Here is a 26,387-nt window from a genome sequence, read left to right on the forward strand (position 1 = left end):
CGTGCCCCGCGCCAGCGGTGCCGGAGGCGGGGAGGCGGACTACAGCTCCCGGCGTGCACCGCGCGGGCGTGGAGGGGCGGGGCCGGGACGCGGCCCCGCCTGTTCCCGGGGCGAATCCATGTCCAGGAGGAATCCAAGCGCAGACGAGACTGTGTCTATTTTGCACTAAGAAGCAAAAAAAAAAAAAAAACCCAGCCTGACTCAAAGCGAGACGCGGTGCCGGCGCTGCAGCTCCTGGCAGAGCGCTGAGGGGGTGGGTGTGTGTGAGGGGTGTGTTTCAGAAATCAGTGTGTGCTCCTGTACGAGGGGGTTGGTGTAAGGTGATTGCCAAAAGAAAATTACATCATGGAACAGGTGCGCAGACAAAGTAAGTTACTGCTAGTTTCAGTGTTTTCACTGCTGACTGTACAAAGTGTTTTCTAAAGAGGGAATTTAGGTGATGGCAAACGCACTGATGCTGTCCCAGGCTCTGGACTGCAGGGACTGAGTTACACTCAGCTGAGATGTGAAGAGAGTACATACAGAATTTGACATCTTAAACAGGTCTTAGGAGCAACCTTAGTAACATAAGAAATTCACTAAACATAACAAACTACAACTTAAATGCTTTCACCCGAATCAATATATATTTATCTTTAAAGAAGTGTAAATTAAGCAAATTCCAATGTTCTGATCCAATCCCCCACAATATAATTTTTTGTTGTTTTCTTTTTTTTAAATTAAACATTTCCAAAGGAATCTTTATTGTCCAGCTTTTGAATCATCCTGTCAGAATTACAGAACACGTTCATCCGCCCACGCAAAAGATTATTCTCTGCTACGACCAAGGAAAGTGTCCTACGGGACTAAAAAGTTAAGGATGGTGAATTTAAAAGTGGAGTGTCACTAAATGTGTCAAAGACAACCCCCTCTCCTAACCCACAGGGGTTCTCACAGCGACCCTGCACACAGCCCCTGCCAGGAAAACATACCACGAGAAACCTTCAGGGTTAGAAATACTTTATCTCTCTTAATAGGTAAAAATACATTTCAAGTCACAACGTTGCAACTCCCACAGCACCGTTCAGCCGCAGTCAGTAACTCCTGCCCTTGCTCAGCCCCAGGGAACTGGATCCCACAGACTGCAAAAAAAGGCTTCTGAGGTCATGGGGAGAATCACAGCAAAACCCAAAGAGAAAGAAACCTCGGTATACCTAAAGCTCCATATCCATTTCTGCATTTAATACTGACATGGATCCCAAAGATACCATAAAGAAAATACATCACACACTGAAAAAAAAAATAAAAAAAACAATGGACAACATAGCATTGAAAAGACATTCTCCAGCATGTAAGTATATAGATATATATCCCATATCACATTTAAACACTTAGTCACGTGTTCTTGTGGTCTCTTGCATAATAGTATGTGCTGTTAAGATGCTTTAATTATTCCAAGCCAGCAACAGTCACATTTCAGAAGGAAATGAAATTTCAGCTGCTGTGCAATCACTACTGCAAGGCTCAGTGTTGTCTGTAATGGAACATTCGTGGAGGATTTCTGTAGTAAGTTATGTGGAGACAGGGAATTCCAAAGCGAGTTACAGTAAAAATTCAGGTTTATGTTCTCTTTTTCTAGAAAATTGTGAATGCCTGGGTGTGTGTAAAATTTGCAGTCGAGACAAAAAGCATGTGCAGCCAGATCACAAAATTGAACATAACTGAAGCAAATACACATGGAATTCAAAGGCCTGAGGAGCACTTTGGCACATGTCAAATAGCCAACACATTTGTTCTTTCACTGAAGGGCATTTACTCCTCTATCATATGAATGATTATTAATTATTCAAAAATGTTCCAAAAGACTTTTCCACTCTTCTTTGCACAGCAGCTTAAACAAGGACAGAGACTTTTTTTCTAGATTACAATTTGTAAAATACTTTAAACTTTCATTTTCTTTTGTAAGGAAGCAGTACTGTAATGCCAGTATTTTCAGATGTTCATGGAGAAATCTGATATTTGTTATTAATATATTTTCTTTGTTAAATACTTACTTCAAAATACCCCTTATATCAGGCACAAACCCAAGAGTGTGAATTTCTCTTCACAGCCTTAGAAAATGAAAACTTTTCACTAGGACCTAGATGAACTAGTTGAACTAAAACCCTGTTACTACGCTCTTCTGACACATCACTCATTAGTAACAAAATATCTTTTACTTTCTATTAAGATTTATTACTTTAATAATAAAGCATTTTATTCTGCTCTCGTCTTGAATGCAATACAGCAAGTCCAGCATAAGCTGTGAGCTCATGTGAATGAGAAGATTCCTATTTTGAGAGAGAACTTTTAAGCCTTCAGTCACTTTGCCTGAGCTGTCACCAGCAGCCACTGAGCCTTTCCTGTCCTGTGAGGGCCCTGCCACTGCAGCCCAGGTCCAGAACATTACCTCTTTACTACAGGAAAGGCAAGAATGACTTCATTTAAATAAGTAAGGGTAAAAGCTAAGGGTAAACAAAGCCTTTGTGCTGCTTTCTGAGAGCTGGGTGTCTTTCCTGATAGAGATTTGTGCCTGGAGCACCTGTGTGTCAGTGAACAAACTGCACAGTTTCCAAAGCAAAAGCCTGGAATGGGAGAAATGCCTGTGGTACTTCTGCTGGGGGCTGGAAGGATGGGCACAGCTCTGCCCTCGGCTGCTGCTGGTCGATGGAATCCCCAGGTACTGAGAAACCGTCACTTCTAAGAAAGGATGAAGCTGTTTTCAGACAAAAATCAACGTGTGGCCTCATCAGAGGATTGTTGGAAGTAAATGTCTGGCTGAGAGGGTGACTCTCAGCACACAGGTACACGAAGAAATAGAGAAACAGAGCTTTGCTTTAGCATGTGCTGCCCACTGGCAGCAGTGCTGGCAGTGTTGAGGCCCATTCACAGCCCAAGGAAACAAGAAAACACACTGGTCTTGAGGGGGTTTGGTTTTGGGTTTTTGAACCAACAATAAGGTATTTCTTCTGTTACAAAAGCCTCAGAGTATTATTTAGAAGCTGGCAATCCCAAACCAACCAGCAGGCTCTAAGAAAGGAGAGCAGATTAGAGTTCCACGGTGCCAAAAGATCCAAAACCAGGCATCCCTTTGCCCACTTCCCACTCAGAAAGAAGCAAGTAACATTCCCACACTTGAATTTGAATGATATTGTGCCATCATCAGTTGCAAGTAAGAATTGGCTCCTTGTTTTCAGAAGTGTTTCAGAAGATCTCAGTGACAGGCAGGAGTTCACTACATTAAATTAGGTGCTCCCAGGTCCTCAGAAGGTCTATTGACACCAGGTGTTCCCAGCCTGTGCTTTCCAAAGAAACTGGTGTTTGCCCAACTGTCCAACACAGTCTTGCAAAAAGCTGCTACAACACGACTTGCATCAGCTTCCAGCAAATGAACAGATAAATGTAGGTGGGACTTCACCTTCTGAATCCTGAGAACAGGAGGTGCCAGGAAGAGCAGGGAGGTCCCTCCTGGATGCAGAGAGGGCAGTGCTGATGGCACCCTAACTCACTGCCCTGAAGGGAAGTGCTCTGCACAGACCCTCACAGCCCTCACAAACCCTGCACAGTGTGCTGGCACTAAAGAACACGTCACCAGCGGTGCCACAGCCGTGTCTGCACAGTCTGAGTTACTCAGCTCTGAGTCAACTGAAGGACTAACATGGTATTTGTTGATCTGATGTCACTTAGGCACTTATTCACACGGAATGTCTGTCCAACATCGAAGTCACACGTTGCAAGGAGTGCAAGACGGTGAACATCAAAACTCACTGATAATTTTCCATTTAGAAGAGCCAATTTTTCTTAGGCCATCTCTCTAACAGATTCCGCCTTCTTGCTGTGAATCCTGTCCAGTTCCATCCATGCTGGCACTGGTAAGACAAGAATCATCTGTTCCCTCACATATCTCAGCAAGCTCTGAGTTTCTGAAGAAATCTGGCTTGGAGCTGCCCAAGTGAGATGGTCCAACGTGAGGCCCTGGCTGTCACTCTCCAGCACAGTCACAGGGACATGGCCACCAGCACCCTTCCAGTTTGGTTCTTTGAGGATGGCAGGAAAAAAAAAGGTCTGCAAGTTCTCTGTAGAATTGTTCTCCATAGAATTGTTCTCCATGTTGTCCAGGGAAAAAGACAAAGCTGCACAGCAGTGCTCTGATATCCCTCTGGCCTGCAGGATGAGGAGGATCACGGCTCAGTAAACACTGACATCCGAGGCAGGCACTCAGCTCCTTGCAGATGTCACGTGTGTCCCTGTGGTTCCAGCCTGTCTGTGACATTCCTGCTGCCAGGAGCTCCGGACACCCGAACACAGCACAGTCTGTCTCAGCAGCACTAAGGCAAATGCTCCTCGGGATCACCCCTGCAGTGCTTCACTCTGAGCACTGCTTTCACTTCACATCTACAAACGAGGGCCTGACACTCCCTGACAGACCAGGTAAAACAAACCTGTTGATGCTGACTCTTTTACTACATTTTCAGGCACTTAGTTATTATTTAAATCCATTATCTAACAGGCAACTCATTTCTTTACATACAAGAGCTATGGCCAGGATGCACTTCCAGGTACCAGGAAGAACTGAAAGACAGCTGATTCTGCCCTGTTCCTCCCTCAGTAAATTCAGCAACTTTCTTGACACAAGGCCCAGCTCCAGAGGCATTAACTAATACAAATACAAAACACCAGTCCTGATTCAAGTCACCTGCAGCATGTCTGTGGACAAACAACTAAAAAATTTCTGTCATGTACAACACTGCTTAATATCACATAAGTCTGAGACTTCACTCTTATTCAGGAGTTTTCCAGTCTCTATAATTCAATTTATTCCTATCCCTGTAGGACCAGTGCTCTAAAAAGCACTCAAGAGTGACAACAGTTCTGGCTCTTCTCCCAAAGTTTTAGATCTGCTCTGTATGATCCTAAAATGTACTTAAACTACTACTTATAGAAAAATCCTCACAGTCCCACTATTTTATATTCTATCCTAAGTGTAAAACCTCTTTTTTTAAACCAACTACATTCTTCTAAAACAGTAAGCGCACAGTGACAGGCATTTTAAACAAGTACTTCTTATTTATTCACAATTTAGATAAAGTTTAAGGAAAGACAAAAGAAATACAAAGGACAACATTAAAATGAAAAGGAATTTTAGTGACTGAAGTGAGTTTCTACAGCCAGTGCTCTCCATACAATTCCAAGTATTATCCAAACACTGCAGATGCAGATTTCAAATAAAATCCCATTCCAAACCGCTATGACTACTCCCTTTGAAAATTAGGCTGGGAGTGGAAGTTAGCCACCTTTACCTAGGAGTACACAAACCAGAAATCCTTTCAGTTTTGCCTTAAAGCCACGTTTATCTTTTACAAGATGGAATCTGCAATACAATTTCAAGCAGCATTTTTCGTTTTGTCTGAGCTCTGCCATAAAAAAAGTCAGTGTCAACCTCCTGTGTAACAAACCAGCCTTTGATCTTGCTCGTGGAATATCTCAGAGCAGACTCACACTTGCAGCTTGGAGGTATCCTTGGAGATACTGCAACGCTTCTGCGTTCAGGCTGGTGCTCAGCATGGACAGAACCTGAAAGCACAGGACAGAGCAGAGGGGTCAGTGATACTCAGCCCACTGCCACACCCTGCTAATACACCTGATACAAGGTCAGACACTGAGAGCAGCAGTTACCCCTGGTGAAAGCAGCTCATCATCTCTCAGGCAATCTTTACTTGCTAAAATCTTGAACAAAACAAAGATACTATGGGGTGAGGGAGTTAACTGTGCACTCCACTTGTCTGATTTTACATGAGCTGCCTGAATTTCCTGAGTACATGCAATTGAATTAGAGACAAGCATTAGTTATAAGCCATCAAGTGGGTAAACTTTCATTTTAGAAATGGCATATTTAAGCTTACTGCTAAACTAAGTGCTGTGAAAATAAGGCCTTTCTAAGGTTACTAAGAAAAACAACTCACAAAAGCTATGTTCCAATAAAGAATAAGACACAGCAAGATCTTGCATTCTGGTTATGACCCACTTCATTTTGGTGATTATCAAACATTAGCAAAGAGACCCATTCTCACAGGGGCATTCCTTCTCTGCTGAATGCAGCATCAGGATGCAAGTGCACGAGTCACCTACCCTGCCTGGGCACGCTGTAGACAGTTTGTGGAGAGACTGTGCCAGATGGATTCTAGGATTGTTCACCATTTGACCTACAGGATCGTGCTCTTTTTTCCCAGCAAAGGCTAGCTGGGAGAATGCAGTCTGGTAGCCTGGAGTATCCTCGATGTCAATGAAGTGCTCCTCGTCAGGGATTGTGTCATCCTCAGGCAGCTCGAAGAGGCCAATGAGGGCCTGCAGCAAAGGAATCCTGGGTGTAGAGAGGGGAGGGGAACACTGAAGCACTTAAAATATGTTAGGACAGGCTGTATTTTACAAGAATGCTCCAAATTACTTGGAACCCTTCATAATTTAGCCTGTGCAGGTACTTCCTTAGCTACTGGAAGTGTAAATGTCCAAGGTAAGCTGGACTAGAACTGTAGATCTGTGTACTTTACAGGCACAAGGGAGGTGTTTATATTAATAGCATGAGCAATATATTTATTTATCAAGTCAAATTGTCATGAAACATATCTAAGGAAAGCAATTCTTTCCCAGATTACAACTTTCCCTTAAGTATATTAAAAAAAAAAATGTTTTAGTCCAGGGATCCTGGACTGGATCCAGTTATGGTCACTATATTCAGACTTCCTGATATCCTAGACTGCTGGACTGGCTTACAATCTTCCCAGATAGCTTTCCCCAAAATTGCACTCTCAAGCTAAGATATTACAATCTCTCTGTCAGGTTGTGAGTAGTCTCAGGTCTCCTGACTGGAACAGTTACAAGTCAAAACTGGGCCTAGCTTTTCAGAAAGAACACAAGCTGAAAGAAAGTAGTGTACTTCCTTAAATGGAGCTCTAGCCAGCCAAATCCATGCTATCCCCATCAAAAACATCTCAAAACAGTTCTGGCATCTACTTTGAAAACACACTTTCACTTGTGTGGTATGAAAAGCCTAAAACTCAGCCTCACAACAACAGTGGGCCCAAAGAAATCACAACAGAGTTTATTTGAAGGATCTGTTTTGGTGAAAGCTCATATTTCCAAAAACTCCAAGAGCCTCACCAGCAGAACCTGAAGAAGTGTGGTACCTACCACAGCTTGGTGTACTCTGTGTCCATCATGGGAGGACATTCTGTTAATATTTTTGTAATGCCAACAGCACAGATTTTCTTTTCAACTTGTCCAGACACTTTCTGGATTTCAGGAATTATAATTTTCTCCAAAACCATTCCAAACATCCTATTATGAAATTGAGAGAAAAAGTATTAGAAAGCCTTATCAGCCTCATGGTGAAAGAAGAAAACCAGAAACAATATGAATCACTGGGAAACAGAGAATATTAGATAATTTTTTAAGATGCTGCCCTGTGGCAGTAGACATTTGCACATACAACCTTTTTACAAATGATAAAGACTTTTTATGACCTGCTTAGGAGATCAGTAACTTGAACTATCAATGAGGAACTGTGGGCAGAAAATAAGAAAACCTGCTAGACAAATAAATGAACCACAAAAGGAGAAACATCTGGCACAAATTAGTGACAAACATAGTTTGCCAGTTCGGCTAAAGAGACAACTCCTTCCTACTCCAAAGATAAAAATTACACAGCAGTCTTAAATACAACCCAAACAAACAAAACATACTAACTTTGGCTGTATGCTGTCAAATATCTCCTGCAGAGCTAATGCCCCATATCTTATGCAATACAAGTTAATGAAGACGAGAAAACCTGTAACAAGAAAAAGCTCAAATTAAAACTCAACATGAAAACAAAAGAATAGCTTTAGAGTCAGCAGCAAAATACATTCTAACAAGTTTTTTTTCAAGGGGATAGAAACTGCAGCCTTTATAAATGTTCACTTCTAGTGAAGTACATAAACTTGCTGCCTTGAAGTTGGCCTAAAAACTGCTGATCTTCTCATGTATCACAACACTTAAAATGTTAAACACTGAAAGCATTGCTTTCATTTTGTTTGTGGAAGACCATTGTGAGCAACCTTGTAATTCTTGCTCCTATCAGGGGCATTAGCCAGATTTTACAGGATTAAGTAATCGACATTGTCATACTGATGAAAATATTTTAATGATATTATCTCCACACAAATTACACAATCTTCTTGTCTGTGTATTTCAGTAATTGGTCACAGCTTTGCCAGTTTAACGTAAAACCTTTATAAATAACTTTAGTCATTTAAGGCAAAAAATGACACAAAAGCATGGAATATTTCCCAGTACTAACACAAACTCCACACAACAGTATTGCTGTGCTGTGTGAGAGGGAAAGTTTGCTGCTCTTAGTTGGAGATTAAATGGACACACTGTCAAATAATTAACACCATCACACAACACTAGCAAAGGAAGAGGATTACACAAGTCTTGTCCATTATTTTAGTTCCATTATCTCCATTTTCATGAAATAAGTGTCACCTGCTGTGACACTTATGCCCCTCATGCCGCCCTTGATTATAGAAATAATTTGGATAAAGTCCCTGGAGTCACCAGAACCCCTCCATCCATGTACCCACAGGACACTCGATCCATGCAGCTGCACACTCCAAACTGCTGGTGTCAAACTGCAGCTTTTCAGAGCCAGGAACTTACTTTTGATAAACTTTGTCGTTTTGGAATTTTGAAGTCTTTGGAATAACAAAATGAAGATCTGTTTCCTGTACTGGTCAACTGATTCACTGGAAATTTAAAAGAACAGTTATTCAATTCACACTAGGATTTTACTGACGTCACTTCACAAAAAACATGCATAAAATTGTTCAAATCTATTTGACTGATATATGTGACATTTTTGGTTGTGAAGATTAACATTTGGCATGATTGTACACTTCATAAATAAAGTCTACAGAAGTTAGTTTTGAATATACTTTGAACTCATACTCACGGAGGCATATGCTCGATGATACTGTTTAAAAGATAAAAGCCTTGATGATCATTAGCTTTAGAGGCAATCAACTTCTGGAACACACCTAACAACCCAGGCTGCAGGAAAAGCAAATATAAGACTTTAGACAACTGTTCTTCATATGTGATCTACCAGAAAGTTGGCCCTCACTATCTAAGACATACACCAAGGCAAAGGTGTTCATAACCTAAACCAGGATTCTGTCTCTGCAGTTGAGGACAAGGAAGACACATTTTGGCTCCTTCTCACTCAGTCTTCTCAAGACTGCTCTGAACAGATCCCCTGAGAGTTCTCATGGTCCACACGAAGCAAAGACAAGAAAATTGTGCAAACTTATCTGCTTGCAAAAACTAAGTGCAGGAATTTTCCATCCCAGCTGACAGAAGCAGGACAGCCTAGGATTCATCTTACCCTCGTAACGTAAAAGCACCCAAAAAGCTGCATTCAGAGCGTTTGTCTTTCTACATAAGCACCACTAAAGTACAAGCCCAAATTGTGCATGAGTCCAGCTGCTGAGTGAAGCCCAGCTCCTCCCAGCTGCCACCCTCCCAGCCCCGTGGGGAGGCAGGGGACGCACGATCTTGTCGGCGGCGGCGCTGGCGATGGTGCTGGCCCCCCGCTCCAGGTACGCCTGCAGCAGCCGCACCAGCGGGGGGATGTTCCCCGTCCTCTCCCAGAGCACTGGCTGAAGCAGGTGAGGAAACAGCGCCATGTAGGATGATGGGATTTCATTTTTATGCATTTCCAGAAGTAAGGACATCACTTGGAAAACATACGGAATGAACTCTGGAAGAGAAACGACGACATTTACCGAGTCAGACAACACGGTCACTGTCAGTTCCCAGGAACCACATAGCTACTTGACTGAACCCACAATAGTATGATATTAACATGAGGATTCCAGCAAATAAAATGCTGGAGAAATGTATCACTTCCCAAATTTAATTATTCAAAAAACTGGCAAGCATTGTATATATTCACTTTCTATTTCCTCTACCTATTAATGCTTCAGAACACAGAAAACAAACTACTAGAAAAAAGGCAATACAATTAAGTAGAATAATAAGAGGCTTTGGAGTAGTGATGGCTAGATATTTTAAAAACGCAATTTGATTCAAAAATAAGTGAATGCTGTTGATGGACCCTACAGAACAACCCAAACGCTTTTGGACTGTGAAAGTGCTGTGTCCTCCCCTGGACTTTCTGTGCTACAAAAAAAACCTGCCACGAGGTAAATCCCAGCAAGCAAGTGCAGTAAGAGATCCCAGGCACTCCCTGCTGCCATTACCTTGCACATCATTCTGCAGGATCTCAGTGAACACCAGGAACAAGGCCTCCTCAAAGCTCCCCACGGCCTCCGGGTTGGCCTTGCACGTTATCCTGATCGACAGGCAGATGGACTCAAACATGTAATGGTTAAAGTGGGGCTTGCTGGGATTCTGAAAGCAAGTTATAAACACACAAATCAAACCAAACTTCCAACTAAAAAGTCACTTATTTGGCTAAATGTATTTTTTAGTTCGACTGAAGTCTAAAGCAGCATTTGGAAATAAGGAAACTTATAACTGCTTTATTAATATGCTTGTGACGTTAATTGCAGAGATAAAAGCAAATGTAAAAACCTTCAGAGCATAAAGGAGAGCTTTTTTAATCAATATTTTAAAAACATGTGTTTTTCAGAAGCTCTATATAAATTAGCAAACAGTTAAAATATCACAAAACAAAAACTGGAAAAAAATTATTTTTCAATCCTCTAAGTGTCCAATCAATTCTGTATTGAACACTTCTTATATGCTGCAGCTGAGTTTAAACTATACAGAGAAGTCATTTTTTGGACAGTTGATGAAGGCACTCTAAGGCATTCCCTAATGTTAATGGTTAAGAATTAGCCCAGCCTTAATAAAAAACTAAGAGATTTTTACCCACCAAAACCAGGAGGGCAATTTATTTAATTTAATCCCACATTTCAATGCCAATATTTAATATTAGCTTCAGAAGTTTCACGGGTAAAGAATAACAGAGTTGTGAGAAAAACAGATTATTGCAATGGTGGCCTGTGCACAAGCAAACATTTATACCACCACAAACTAGCATTACAGAGTGAGTTCACATTCTGCTTCCAAATTTCACATGAGAGCAGGGGACGATGATTCGAAAGTATGTCCTGAAAGGAAGGCAGTACCTCACTGGAAGACTGTTCCAACTTAGTTTAGTCAGAAAATACTGAACTCCTTACAGTATTCTAACAGAACACCACCAACAAGGTATATATAAGTCTTCAGTAAGACTGCTCTAAAACACAAAAGGTGACCCTTTTGTTCTGTTTCTTTACCTTACTGACAGCCAGCAGTTTCTGTGTGAGCTGTGTGATGACAGAAGGGATGTATGGAATTATGGATTCCTGTAGCAGAGAAAAACTCCTCATGATGGCTGCAAATAAATGGAAGTATTACCTTCTGAAGACAAAATACACTCCTGCCATCCATCATATGCCTAAATCCTTCACCTTTTACTGTTAAATAGGATCTCTAGGAATTGGGTACAGTAAGAAAGAGGAACTGCTGCAAGAACAATCAATCTATAACCACGACAAAGGATAAAACAAAGCCTCATTATTCCCATTCCACAGACTGAACACAGAAGATTAAGCAACTTTGCCAAGACCTTCACCTATCCTGGGCAAGTCTCAGATCGCAGCAGCCTGTGAGCCATGACCAGCTCTGTGCTCTCACTATCCATGACCAGATCCCCTCCTGACACTGCCCAGGTAGCTGTCCTGACTACAGAGAAATAATTTACCACAATACCATTATGTTTAGTATTTCTCTTTGGTACCATAAATTTAGTCAAAGATGACTTGATACAGCCTGGTGAGTGACTGCAGGCTGCGTGGACCTCCTCAGCATGTCTGCATAAATTAGGTTGTGCAAATAAAAGTGTCAGGAGCCCATGACTGTAAGCCCTTGCCTCAAGTTAACAAAGTTATTCTTATATTGCAGAACTCCCAAGGCATTTACCTTTCATAATGTATTCATTTTCAGAGGAGCCAGGAAGCGTCAGCGCTTTGAAAAGGTTTGTTAACAGCACTTCTACAAACGGTGCCATTTCTGCAGCTGTAATGCTGTGAAGGCAAACAGCTCTTTAATGATGAAAGACAGCCACAAACTTCAATTTGTGATTGAATATACTGTAATATGCTGTATAATACTGTAATACCACTAAATGAAAGATCCCCTACAGATATTTTCACCCTTAATGCACAAAACCTATGTAGCAGTGACTGCATTTCTGCTTGAAAACTTACAGGGTAGTATTATTTGTCCCCCTCATGGTAAACAGTCTTTCAAGAGCATGGGCTGCATAAGTATGCACCACAATACTTTCTGCTTGGAGGTGATTGATTAGGAGAGGAATAGACACCAGCAGTTGTTCCTTCGGTACCTACAAAAATATAGCAACAAATTGTACATATGTTAAAAAATACAGATAGTCCAACACTGGAGCACAACTGAGCCCATCAGTGACACACAGAGCTTGGCAGAGGCAGGAATCTTGGAAGGCTCCTCCAGTGCTACATCACACCTTGACAACCAGGAGGTGCCTGTTTCTCTCATCACTTCCCCAATGGTGCATTTCATTAACAGTAAGAGCAGGTATTCCTAAGGGATATTTCCCTTCCCATTTTACTTTGCCCTTAATGGGCACTCAAAGAATATCAAGCTTTTTTTAAACAAAAAAAATCGTGGGCATTTCAAAAGAAATTAATAGAGGTAATCTAAAATTTAGAAATAATAGTCAATATATTTTCTTACTGCACCTCACAAATCAGAAAAGGTAAAGGACTAAGCTGCTGTGCTCTTTACCATCCACTGCAATGATAGGAGCAACTGAGCATATTTAGACTAACACTGACTTGAAAAAGTCTCAGTGTGTCAGAACTAAGCAGATAAGATGTTCAGTGTTCCCACAGCATATGGAGAGCATATAGACTACATGTTAATTGGATATTTATAACAATATCATTTACTTTCTAAACTAAAAATTCAGCATGAAGTGCTATATATGACTATCAAACACCTGTTGAATTAACATATGGCCAAGTGTGATAAATTAGGCTTGGCAAGTATAAAGTAACAAACTACAGTATGTTTTTACCATAAGAGTAGAAGAAAAAACTTACTTGGTTTCTAAATATCATGATATATTTGATACCATCTGCTTTTAGCACAGGGAATTCATTCACTGAAATAGAAAAACATGCAAACTTTGTTGATACTTTTCATACAAATGTGATTACTGAACATATATATAGAGGTGGCATTAAGTCATCATTTTCCTCTTCAAAAATAGTACAGACAATGTTTTTCTATGTTGTTTAGTTCCTGCATTTCTGTATGGGCACTGTCAGAATATCAGTTTTGGTACAAATCACACCAAAGTACCATTAAGAGTAGGGTCCAACTCTTTCAGATGAAATTTCCCCTCCTGACCCCAAGTTTAAAAGCCTCCAACTACACATTTTGAGACAACTCACTATGTTTCAAATACAGTAAGATAATTGTTGAAGCATAAAATAAACTATTTGCCTTAAATCTGGACATGCATAACCTCACATAACCCTGAGCCAAGTGTTAACAGCCTTGGAGATCATGCTGATACAGGAGTGCTTGAAACTTCAGGAACAGTGGTCACTGTCAAGGTTCTGATATATCACAAAAATACCATATCAAAATTAACATTAACTTACCAGTAGCAGACTTTAAATCAGGCTGAATGTGATTCACAAAGAATTCTGTCAGATTAACAAGTTCATTGGCTTGGGTTATTCCATGCTGGAAAAACGAAAAACAAACCAACTCTATTTTTAGATGCTGATATCCAATTAATTTTCTTACTCATTTTTACGTGCTTTTAATAAAAGGAATCTAAAGCATGCATGCACATGAGGAGATTGCTGAAACTGCATCTTTTGACAGAGTCATCCAGTTTCTTTTGCTTAATGTTTTTAGTGTCTTGATTTCAGCTGTAGCACTTCTGAGGTTCAAAGTTACCATTTTTGAGTTGAGGAATAATACCACATAACAGTAGGAATAATACCACATAACAGTAGGAATAATACCACATAACAGTAGGAATAATACCACATAACAGTAATATGCAGCCAAAATTTTAGATCAACAACATCAGCATCTTAGTACTTTTTTTTGGTGATAGGCTTTTTAAAAAGGGGAAGTTTAGGACTCAAAGTCCAATTGTGAATTAGAGCAGCAAAATAATGACTCCTTAGTTTTCTCTCAGGAAAAATGCAATGCATTTTTAAACCAGGATTTTCAGATGGCTATTTTCCAATGAAGCGTTCCAGGTGATGTTATCCCACATTTACCACTAAATAGCACAGAAAAGGATGCACAACTTTGCAGTTTCCCAGTTGCTAGCAGGCTGATTCCCAGTACACATCAATGTTAATAACTACTGCTGGGCAGCAGAATACACCTGGCTTCAGGAAAAGACTGAGACCTTCAGCACAATTGCATAAAACACTGTACAGTGTGTTTTACTGTGTCTTACAAAGCCACTGAGCTCTGAACTGTGACAGCCTTCAAAACATGTTTATCAAAATTTGTTCTGCAGGACACTTGATACAATGCTCCTGTTTCCAAATACAGGTGTGGCTTTTCAGTGTCTCCAGATGATTAGTTGCTTTCTCCCCAAAAAGTAATGAGATTCATTTCCAGCCATCATTACCACTCACATGCCATCTCAAGTAACAGGAAACATTGGGAAATATCATGACAAGAACTCAAGAGCACCTAAATTCCTTCTAATCTGCTGAACTCTTATGATCATCTTCTGTAAAGCTCTATTTGCCTTCCATGGCTTTCAGACTCTGGCTCAGGGTTGGCAGAGCTGAGAGGTTCCAGACTGGAGCCAGTTTTGTTTCTCTGTCTGGCTGATCCCACGTGCTCGCCAGGCCTGCCCACAGTCCCACCAGGGGCTGACTGTGCCCTGCCTTCCTGAAGGTCAGATACCACCACATTACCAACTGGCACAGGATTATATGATGGGCAGCTTTTAATTCATCAACATCACCCACTGACCAGGCAGTTACTCTCATTCTGAAGCAGCTTAAAATGAACTGTAGGCTTCATCTACACCATGATATCTGAATGTATACAGGTTACAATGAAGAGAATGTAAAAGTACCTTCTGTGTTTGAGCTTTGGATGCCAAAGACGTAACAAGGTAAATAGCTGCATCTTTGTGCTTCCAGTTAACAGATGGATTCTTTGCATATTCTTGCAGCATAGAATTAACATATCCAGAAAAGATCCCTGTCACAGGTCCTTCAAAAAATTTGCACAAGCCTCTGACCAGATCACAAGCTGCTCTGCGCCTGGTGTCAATATCTGCACGAGAACCAAAGATTCTTTGGGCACAGGAAAGCACACAGCTCTTCATGTTAATAAACACAGTAATCAAAATATTAACAGACAGCTTCTCAAATTACAGTCACAGCCCATGTTAATTACTGCAGCCCTCCCCACTGATGTGTACACACACACTGAAGTCTTTACTCCCTGTCCCAAGAGGACTGTTTGCACACCCAGAACAGACACCCAGCCATGTGTTCACAGCTCCCCTGCCCTGAGCAGGGCACCCAGGCTCAGGGGATGCTGCTGCCCTGGCACCCTGCACCCAAGTGTGCTGGGTTTAGCTGGGAGGGAGTTAATTTTCTCCCAAGCAGTCCATATGGTGCTGTGTTCTGTACCAGTGACTAAAGCTGTTGGTAACACCCAGTGTTTTGGCTGCTGCTGAATTGCTCTGTCACAGTGTCAAGGCTTCCTCTTCCTCCTGCTCTGCCTTCCCAGCTCGTAGTCTGGGGCAGGCAAGCAGGTGGGAGGGGACACAACCTGGGTAGCTGATCCAAGCTGACCAAAGGGATACTCCATGCCATATAATGACATGCCCAGCAATAAAAACTGAGGGGAGAGGGGTTTGGGAGAGGTAGCTGTTGCTCAGAGCCAGGCTGGGCAAATGTCTGCTTGTGGGTGGTGGTGAGTCATTGACTTCTCTCCTCTTTTCTTCCTCTTTCTTTCACTTGAACTGTCTTTATCCATCAGTCTTCTCACTTCTACTCATCCCACTGCAGCAGGGTGGAGCACGAGCCAGCTGCTGGCCCACCACACCTGTAAGGACATTTTTGTAAAAGAAACCCAAATGCCAAAAACAAGCAAACAAAAACTCTGTTTGTTTCAAGAGAGGGAAAAAAAAAAAGGTTTTGTGGCCTTTCATTCAATTTAGTGACAGAAGAAACAGAAAGAAAGCCAGTCAATTCAAATGCAATGGAGGATATTTAAAAAGTAATCTCTGAAGAACGCAAATACTTCCTACCTCAATTCTGTTTCAAAGCAGAAGGAGCTAACAAATAAAAGCTTTACAAATACCCAAAAGGCAGACAATACTGGATAAGAATGATAAAATATTTTCTTGAAAAAAGTTCAAAAACATATTCCTTGAGTTTTGTCCTCTACTCACGATCCAATTAAGGAAAAAGCCCTATAAAAACACAGTTCAAAACAAAGACACTGTGACAGGCATATTGTGACAGCAGACTTGATCCCAGACTGGAGAAAATCTCTTGGGGGGGTGGTGTGTGGAAGCCTTCTCAATTTCAAAATAAAGTTATAAAAGCTTCAGTAAATATAGCTCTTTAGAGCTATATTTGAAGACCAAGTATTCTTAGTATAAATCTGTGGATTACCAGATCCTTCCAAATCCCTTCTTATATATTCTTCAGAATTATCTTCAAATGCTTCTTCATCAGCCGCTGAAAATATAAAATACATAGAAGTTTAAATGCTGAGGTCTCTGGTTTTTATGTAAAAAGGTGTATAATCATCAACTTGCTAGTCTTTCCAAGGACTGTTCTGTAACATTAACACAAATTAATCAGAAATATCCAGCCAGACTAGACTGTTAAGCTTGTTCCTGTCCCACAAATTAAGTCTTTCAGACTCATGAGCCAATGCATTGATTTTTTTTAAAAAACCAAACCCAAAACCTCTAAGACATATTCAACACCAGGTGTATTTAAAAAGGCTTCCAGAGTAACAGACTTAAGAGAGAGCAGCTCCTTATCACTGCAGTACACCTTCACTGCATTTTAAATACTAGGATCAACATGAGCCCATCCAAACCTGGAGAACTAGACATTACAAGGCCTGATATTCCTGCCTATTTAGGTTCCTTGAATTATTCTGATACTCACTTTAAGCATGGAAATTTATTGCTGGCACATGACCTAGACTTCCTACGATGGGATTTCAACATGAGAAATTAGGTATATTTATACAAGTCTACAAACCCCACAGGACACTCTGCTGCATAAACTTGGGTTTGAATCCATCACTAAAGTACACAAGAGGGAATCCTCGATTCTTAGTCCTGCAGAGCAGCTTGTCATTATAATTAGATTTTGGTTGTGCTCTCGAAAACTTAAGTCTCCAAAAGTTACCTCTAAATTCCATATTGGGAACAATAACTTTTTCACAGATGCTTGTCAATGTATTCTGGTCTTCAAACAGATGCTTGTAATGTGGTCTTTCACAAACTGAGGCCAGAAACTGGATTGCATTACTGACCAGCTGCAGCACCACAAACAGAACACAAAGCTTTAGCATGACTGATCAATTTATAATTCATTATCAAACTTGACAAGATCAGCTTATAACAACTCACCAAGTCATATTTCACCTCCTGGCCTGTCGTGACTAACAGATTCCAGATTGCTGTTACAAAACGTGGCAGGTAGGGCTGGAATTCTTCATCATATTTTTGAGCATATAAAGCAGCATTATCACAAATCTGTGATTTCAAAAGCTCCAGTAATCCAGCTTCCTCTTCATCCTCACATAAAACAAAACTAAGAACTTAAACATCCAAACTTCAACATTAAAAGTATCTATATATTTAAAGGAATTTTATGGTGTTCTAAACAGGTGAAAGAAATCCCTCTCATGTCCCTAGAATTACTGTATTTTGCTGGTCTGTACCCCAACTGCTCTCCAAGTCATACCTACATTTCAAATCAAGGTACTATGCACTTTAAAACATTCAGACCCAATAATTTACATGGAATTAACTGACAAATGTAATAGGAAAAAGACAACACAAGGCACTGAAAAAACCTGCTTAGAAGACGTTATATTGTGATACTTTAAATTGGAACAGTTGTAGTTCCCTCCCCTTCCCCAGATCAGCACAGATGTTTGTGGAACCACTAAGTGAATTAGGATATTGAGCTGGAGTTAAAAAACCATCCCAATCAAACAACACCCCAGTTCTGTGTGCCCCTTTCCCCTCCACCCCCACCTTTCAGCTTTAACATCTCTCCCAGTTCAGCTCCACCAGTGTCTGTGCTGGGAGCAGGCAGGAGAGAAGAGCAGCAAAGCTTCTTTTAGCAGCAGGGTAATAAAGCACAAGATACCCTTCACATGTGCTGTCAAGAAATTTATAGAGTTGTTTTGGCTCTGTCAAGTGGCAAACTACTGTGCTGTGTCTGGAAGACCAGCACTCAAAATGCAGAAAGCACACACAAAAATAATTTGAGTTTCGATAACTTGGTACCATCTTTCACCAGGGAAATTACTAATTCTTAAGTCAGACAAAGATAGCAAATGCCAGAGCACTCAGGATGTCCTGTCCTCTGTGTTCAACTGGTTCAGGTTGTTTAGGATACCCTGTTTTCTAGAACACTGTGCATGAACCAGCTGAGGCACAGAAAACCTGAGCACTGTGATGCCAATGGTCAGGTCACTTCAGCAAATGTCCTCGAAAGGATCGACTCACTGACAAGTATTTCTAATTTGATTTCTGTGCACAGCTGGGGTATACCTATAACTGACATACAGCTTCAAGAAGTGGACCTCAAATTCTTTAGACAACAGAGCAACTTCTCTTAAACCCCATTATAGCCATTCTACTCCCTTGTTTGCCCAACCAAGAAAACATTGCATTATTCAGAGTTAGACACAAGTTTGCAGCCAACTCTCTCCCCTACACAGAGGCAAACCAGGAGGTTTATGCAGTACTTACATCAGTCTGCAACAGTTTGTTATCTAAGGTTAAAAGACTATGAAAATTTGTCATCCATGTTTCCATGTTATCTTCAAAAAACTCTGGAAGATCCTGTGAAGGGAAAGCATAAATCTCCATTTTAATTTCTGACTGCACTGCTTAGATAACATACCTACACTGTAAGCAGTGCATCCACCTTATAACCTACTGAGGGACAATAGTCTGAGGAAAACAATCTTCAAAGTGAAACACTACTCCCTCCTCCTCCCAGATGAAAACCCTCCTGGCAAACGCTCTGGAATACAATTATTTCCAAATAAACTATTTGCTTGTACCCTAAACAGCTCATATTTTTATAACAAATGAACCTTATTGCCTCCTACTCTCTGAACAAGAGAGCACAAGTCCCTTTTAACTCCAGCTTGTTCTTTTGCCCCCTGTGGAAGCACAGCCTAAGGAATCCGGGCATGATCACACTTCACAGACTCATGTTCATGCTGAGACACTAAACAGATGTCACCTAGCAAAGGAGCTTTTTGCCATTTTCCATATAGCACACTTATTAATGTCTGAAGTTCAGATCTGATTCCAAACCCTAACACCCCACACTGCTCCCAGAATTACTCCCCACTGCAGCGGAGTTACTGCACGTAACAGCTACAGGACCAAGTTCCTGTCAGCACAGACACATTTATAAAGGAGCACAGTGAGTACAAACTCAGGCATTTGACTCCTGCCTCTCCCAGCTCCTATTCAGGGCCCCCATACAACCCCTCCTTGTGGTGACACCAGCTCAGACTCCTCTGAACTCGTGTTTAGATAGGGCCAAGCTAACGTGTTTAATAACCCCGGCCTTCCTGTGCCTTTACTCCAGTGCTGATGCACTGTTAACTGTTATTTCTACCATAAAGCATGGCCTTAAAGGCTGCCTCAAATGAATTCTACAGTAGGAGCACAGCAACTTCATGAGATCAAAGCAAAACCATTAAAAAGAGATTCACCTGAAAATTTAAACTATAGAACAGCTTCGCAATTAGAATGAGAGAGGAAAAGAGAACCTTCAGGGCACTGGCATCATTTGCATGTGTGCTGCAAAGTTCAATAGTTGCCTAGAAAAAAAATGCAAGATCCAGTCAAGTACAAAAACCACATCAACAAAAGATATTGAAGTGTCATGGGACTTTCTTGTTTGTTTAATCAAAAAATACAGTTATTTCTCCTCCCCTCATCAATCCTGTTCTCACTTCATGACTTCAGTTTGAACTTCATCAACAGTTTCAAAACAACTATTCTTGAGTTTTAATTTTACAGCCACCCACAAAAAGCAATTCAGAACATTAAACTTGTTTTAGAAATGATTCAACAAGAAATACCTTAAAGAGATTTGTCAAGGGTAAAGCAAAGGCATCAAGAACAAGTTTGATCTCTGTCCATAACTCATTTGACTTAAATTCATGGCGGTACCTGACAAGTGAAACACATGAAAAACAGAATTCATATTTCACATTCATTACCAAATTAACCCACCCAGAATTATTTTGTTTGTGCTGAACTTCGAAACAAATACTGCCAAGTAAACAAGAACTGAACAACACAGTTCAAAACCATGCAAGGTGTACAATTTGACAAGCACTTAAAGGCGTATGCAGGAGTCACAACTTTGTCAATCTCCAGTGTTAAGTCTAACAGCTGAACAGAAAGTTTACAGTCCGTCCACAAACCCCCTTTTATTGCCAGCACCTTTTAAACAGAGAGTGAGCAGTGCGAAGGACCCCGTTGATGACGTGGAAATCCCCGCTCTGGAAGCGATTCACCATCTCTGTCAGCAGGTCTGGCCACTTCTGAGGAAAGTCTTCCCGACCAATAATACTGATGGCATCACTTAACTGCAAAGGAAGTGCAGCTGTCATGTGGCAGAACGGCACAGGAATCACAGCAGTGCCAGCTGCTGCAAACATCCCAGGAAATGCTGCTTGTTCTTGACAGACTCAAAAACCATTGGGTTAAATATCTACTGCTTTTCACCACAAATACAAAACCCTCACTTTAAGTTCAATGTGTACACACAGTCTCACTTTCTAGAATTACTGTTCAACTGCCTAATGCTAGAACTTGCTATAAGATTACACAGTCATTATCTTAAAAAAATACTAAAATAGGTAAAAGTAGCTATAACAATACACTCCCAGTTATTTAGATCAGCATGAGCTCACTGGTAAGGGAACTGAGCTCTGCAAATAACCAAAGCTTCTAGACATGCTTTGAATATTCCCCAAGTCTCATGGATATAACCAGGAATTGGCATATTACCTGCTTTTGAATTTGTTCTGGGCTGCTAAGCATCAAGGGCACTATGTTGGCTTTAATGGCTATCCTGTCTGATTCACATATTTTGTTTGGTTCATCCTCAACCTAAAATGAAAACAATAATTAAGTCATGAGCATATTCAGTATACTCCAGGCAATGACTGATGATCAGCATTTTCAGTAACCAACTGCTTATACTGATTTATGTAACTATTACATTGCTGAAGAACCTAAGAACCAGACCTGTTAGAGACACTGCCTGCAATGAATCTGAAACAGCAGCACCTGAGAAAAGCTGAAAGAAATTATGTCTTCCTGTAAAACCTTGAAACAGTTTCTTCCAACTGTCCTAGGGAAGCCCCAAGCAGGGAGGCAGGACTCACTGCTAGGCATTTAGAGAGATGAGGACAGAGGTGGTGGAGTGACCACCAACAGCAATTCCTCCTAAGCAATTACTGAGGGGATTTTTCAAAGAAATGAAACCTTTTTAAAAGAAATGAAAGGCAGCAGACAGTATGTATTCTGCACATACTTCAGAAATAAATTAAACCCAGCAAGGTCTTCCCTGGCTCCAGCAGTGCCCTGTATATCTGCCTCTCCAGGCTTGAACAAACTGAAGTCCTTGAATAGGCAAAACCCTTTTACTGAGCTCTGGATCAGTGAAGTTCAAGGCTGTGGAATTAAACCCTGTGATCGAGGCAAGCCAGGCCTACGGCTGCATTTTCTGTTCAGACAGCTGCTCCTGAAACAAAAGCTGCAACTTTGGACAACACAATGTGCTTGAAGCCACAGAGCAATCAGAACAGCCCTCGGGATGCTCTCCCTGCACAGCATCTCCACCTACTTCAGAACAAAACCTCATCCTGAGTTACATCAGCAATCCATAAAAAGAAGCCACTTACAACTTCTTCCATAACAGAACGTTATTTCTACCTAAAATACACCACAGAAGATGCAGTTTGGGAGAAATGACTAAGAACACAGTATCACAGCAAGAAAGTTCTAGAAATGTCACGGCAGACTGAACGTGCTCATGTTATCGAGCACAACCAGGCCCAGGACTGCTCTAGCTCCTCAGTGTTGGTGTGATGGGGAGGGCAGAAATCACATGCCAATTTGGAAATAGGTACCAGCTAAGATGTAATGATAAAATATTTCAGTTTCTCTGTAGTAAAGAAACATCTGCTATTTTTCAGACACATACAAACAGTACTTTCAGTGAAGTACAAGCAGTATCAATAAAAACCTCTCATCACTCGAGAAGTTCAGCTCTCAATGCAAGACTTTCTACCATTAAATAAATTTCATGAATGCTGAAAGCTCTGAATCAAAAACATTTCTGTCCTCTTCAAAACAAAGGATAAGAAGGGATTAAACAGCAATATTTCTATTTGATCACAACAAATACTTCCAAGTGTTAAACTGGCAGGGCACCAAAATAAACTGTCCCAGACAATTCTGTGCTGTAGCAGAGAAGAGAAGCTGGTAACATCACCTTGAGCTGCAGGGCTGGCTGGGGATGTTTGTAACACCCTGACCACAGACAAAGGCCCAATGGGCCAACTTGTGTGGCCCATGATTATGATACTTCATAATCATTCCAGTTCAAACAATATTAGTCAGTTAAATGAGCTTTAAATATTGTGTTTCTGCAGAATACTCATATAACATTAGAGAAAAATATTTGTTCATCATTTTATCACCCAGCTCCAGTTTTGCTTTAACAGGATTGACTCCAACAGCCCAGGTTTTAGTCCCTTCTTACTAAGTTACACCTTGACTTTGTTCTCTGAACTCTGCCTCTCCCAGAGCACAGACACACACACTGCTCAGGGTCACTGCAGAGTATCTTACTGTACCCTCAAGGGATGATCAACTACTCACTAGGATACCTACAATTCTCCAGTTCCTTTTAATGTAATTCTTGAACGTTACAGATGCACAAACTTTGATGACATTTTCCTGTGATTTCTCCAGCAGCGTTAAGAGTAACAACGGATAGTTCTGGCTTCCTTCCACGGACTCGAGGAACTTCTCAGCTGCAGGGGAATATAAGGGGGTCAGCAAAAGCTGCTTTCTCTAATGGGAGTCCTACCACTCCTCAAATGCCTGTTTAAAAGAACCAACACACAAACACTTCCCCAGAGCTTCACAGGAACAAGCCTGACAAGAGGTGCCACAGCTTCTCTGCTGCTGAGCCCTTCCACACTCCTGCCACCACCAGCAGCTCTCAGTTCCCTGCAGGATGGAGAAATATTGCCTCCTCACCACTTGAAAGCCATAAGCCAAGAGAATTAAATCTTGGCTTATTGTGAACAGCAGTACTGTTTTAAATAACAATGGTACCAAAAGAAAAATCAAGAATACAGAAAAATAAAATCACAAAAAGTAAATAAATTTATTTATATCTCTCCTTCATTAGTTTTTTGGGGGGAGTTGTTTTAAAAGGATACCAAGAACTTCTGCAAAAAGGTTACTGTATAAACATCCACAGGTTGGCTACACACAGACAGAAGAGCCAAAAAGAAACTGAACTTTTTTGATCACTCATGAGAATCACTTACCAGGACGCCTTATAGCAGGATCTGGATCTAGTGTTTTCTTTAGATACTCAGTTAAAGTTTGTAAATTGGCATCACTCAGCTCCATTTTGGCAGAACCTAAAACCCACAAGTAGTTTTGTTACAAGCAGAGATCAGAAAATCTGTCCTAAAGCTACACATGTAAAAGCAGATCCCAGAGAGGCCACACTCAGCTCTTTCTGATGACACCTCAGCAGTAGAGTCCCAGCCAGGGAAGGAGCCACTGTGCACCAGGCACAGGAAACATCCCACTCCTCCAGCTACAGGTAACTGCTGCTGCCTGGATTAGGGACCCCAAACTCCAGAAGAGGCTCACACAGCCAGCAAACATGAACCAGCCAAAAGATCATCTCCTGCCCATTCAGAACATCAGGAATTTGGTCAGTTTTTCTGCTGTCAGCCCCAGAAACCTGCTCCTGGTTGAAAAAGGTGAATAGTCCTGCCCTACATAATTGTAAACAAAACAATTCAAAGTGTATTGAAGAGTCGAGGTTTGTTTAAAAATCAAATACTCATTATCAAAGAAAAATGCCAGAAGAAAATACTTTTCTATAAAGAGACAAAAGACTGTGTAAAGCCAGAGCATCTGTCCCCCCCATAAAATTAGTTCAGACTAGGGTGGAAGTTAACTCAAATGCAATACTTATTACAGAGTGACTCTGTGCAGTAAGTCTATAGTGCTCCTCTCCAGTAATCCTCCCACACACATTCCCATGCATACCACAGTGATATACTTACTTCACAGCTTTAACTGGAATAATTAATATTACAGGTAACACTCCAACAGCAAGTTGTGCTTCAGTGGACATGCTGTTGCTCAGGACATCACCATCAACCCTGCCTGTCCTTCCTGCCACCAAAAGCACAGTTCACTGTCTACAGGTGTAACAAGAAAGCAAAGATTTCCAGTTTTTCTCTGGAGTGTCTGATTAGTAAGATTGACTGAAATTCACCTGTCCTATTCTGGAGTTGGTTTATGCTGATTATCAGTGCAATATTGCAAAGGCAGTGAGCTTTCCTGACACAGTTTTTACATCAGCTATGGCACTTATAGAATTTAAAAAGACAATAACGGCATTCTCTTGATTTAAATGAGTATTAATGAGGAATTCAGATCCCAATATATATTGTACAAAGTAAATATCCCCCTTGGGCGTCCTGCCTCCCCTGTTTCCCTTCCTTCTCAGGGTTTAGTTGTTCACCAATTCATATCCACCAGCATGTTTTGACCTGTTACCTACGTACGCTTATTTCCTTCTCTTCCTCTAGGTCTTAATGTTTGTTTTCCCCTACAAAACACGTTGGCTGTACTTTAGCTGGAGTGGTACAATGCTCTCTGTCACGTTATGACACGTGCCTGCAGAAAAGGCCTCGGAGAACCCATAAAATGTGCTTAACGCATCACCCACTTTGGTCAAATGAACGCCGAGCCCTGATGGAGAAAAAAACCCAGCCGGGCCGAGAGCGGCCTGCCCGGGGGATCGCACCGGGAACGGCTCCCGCGCCCCTGCCGAGGGTCCCGCGGGCACCTCCCGCTGCCCGCCCGGCTGGAGCGGGAGCGGCCGCGCCGCTTTCCCGCGGGACGAGGCGGTGCCGGGGCGGCCCGCGGCTCTCTGGCGGGGACCGGCCCCGCACCCTCCCGGCCACTCCCGGCCGTTCAGCCGCGGGCGGGTCGGGGCCGCTCCGTTCGTCCTGCTGCCGCCCCGCTGGCGCCGCCCAGTGCGGCGGTGGCCCCGCAGGCTGGCCCCGGGCCGGGCGGGCCGCGCTCCCCGCGGGCCGGGCTGTGCGGGGGCGGCGGGACCGGGCGGCCCCCGAGCCCTCACACTAACCCGCTCCCCTCCCCCTCCCGCCACCCCGGACCGGCAGCGGCCGCAGCCAATGAGGGGCGCGGGCTGTGCAGGCCCAGCGGCCGCGGACCAATGGCGAGCGGAGGGGGGCGGGCGGAAGGGCCCAGCAGGGTGCGCTGCGCCTCTGGCCGCGCCGCGGGCCCAGCGCCGAGGGCGGCGCGGAGCGCAGTTGGCACAGGGGCGGCCGCGGGGCCGCCGGTGCGCGGGGACACCCCAGCCGCAGCCGCAGCCGCGGGCAGCCCGGCCCGGCCTCACCTGGCGGCTCCCCCCGGCGGCGGCGGCGGCGGCTCCGAGCGCTCCGGCTGCGCTTCACATTCAAACCGCGGGGCGGGGGCGCGGCGGCGGCTCCGTGACCGCATCGCGCGGGGCGGTGACACCGCGCGGCCTCCCGGCCAATCAGCGGCCGCGTCGGCCCCGGGCGCGCCGCCCGCAGCCAATCCGCGCCGCCCGCCCGCCGCCGGCCAATGGCCGGGCCCTTCCCACAAGGCCTCGCGGCGCCGCTCGCAGCCGACGCGGTCCCGGCGCGGCCCGGCCCGCACTGGGAAG

At 42.6% G+C, this 26,387-nt stretch overlaps 1 protein-coding gene across 3 annotated transcripts; it reads right to left on the bottom strand.

Moving 5' to 3' along the window:
* Positions 1–982: 982 nt before the first annotated feature.
* Positions 983–26,204, bottom strand: CSE1L (chromosome segregation 1 like). 3 transcript variants are annotated; one of them, XM_064674250.1, is made up of 25 exons: positions 26,097–26,204; positions 23,977–24,072; positions 23,309–23,451; positions 21,416–21,517; positions 20,846–20,991; positions 20,479–20,569; positions 20,107–20,214; positions 19,124–19,216; positions 17,768–17,935; positions 17,544–17,673; positions 16,791–16,856; positions 15,233–15,435; positions 13,776–13,860; positions 13,209–13,270; positions 12,333–12,469; positions 12,046–12,149; positions 11,361–11,458; positions 10,317–10,467; positions 9,606–9,814; positions 9,008–9,105; positions 8,716–8,801; positions 7,762–7,843; positions 7,207–7,353; positions 6,148–6,379; positions 983–5,592 (listed from the first exon to the last, which is right to left on the bottom strand). In XM_064674250.1, the coding sequence occupies exons 2-25, from the start codon at positions 24,059–24,061 to the stop codon at positions 5,503–5,505; spliced, it is 2,916 nt and encodes a 971-aa protein (XP_064530320.1). In that variant the 5' UTR covers positions 24,062–24,072; positions 26,097–26,204; the 3' UTR covers positions 983–5,502. The 3 variants fall into 3 exon arrangements, with proteins under 3 accessions (XP_064530320.1, XP_064530319.1, XP_064530321.1); XM_064674249.1 differs by lacking the exon at positions 26,097–26,204 and adding an exon at positions 25,352–25,374 and having other exon boundaries at positions 5,066–5,592; XM_064674251.1 differs by lacking the exon at positions 26,097–26,204 and adding an exon at positions 24,733–24,754 and having other exon boundaries at positions 5,066–5,592.
* Positions 26,205–26,387: the final 183 nt, after the last annotated feature.

Source organism: Pseudopipra pipra, chromosome 17 (assembly GCF_036250125.1).
Source record: "Pseudopipra pipra isolate bDixPip1 chromosome 17, bDixPip1.hap1, whole genome shotgun sequence".
Taxonomy (NCBI): Eukaryota; Metazoa; Chordata; class Aves; order Passeriformes; family Pipridae; genus Pseudopipra; species Pseudopipra pipra.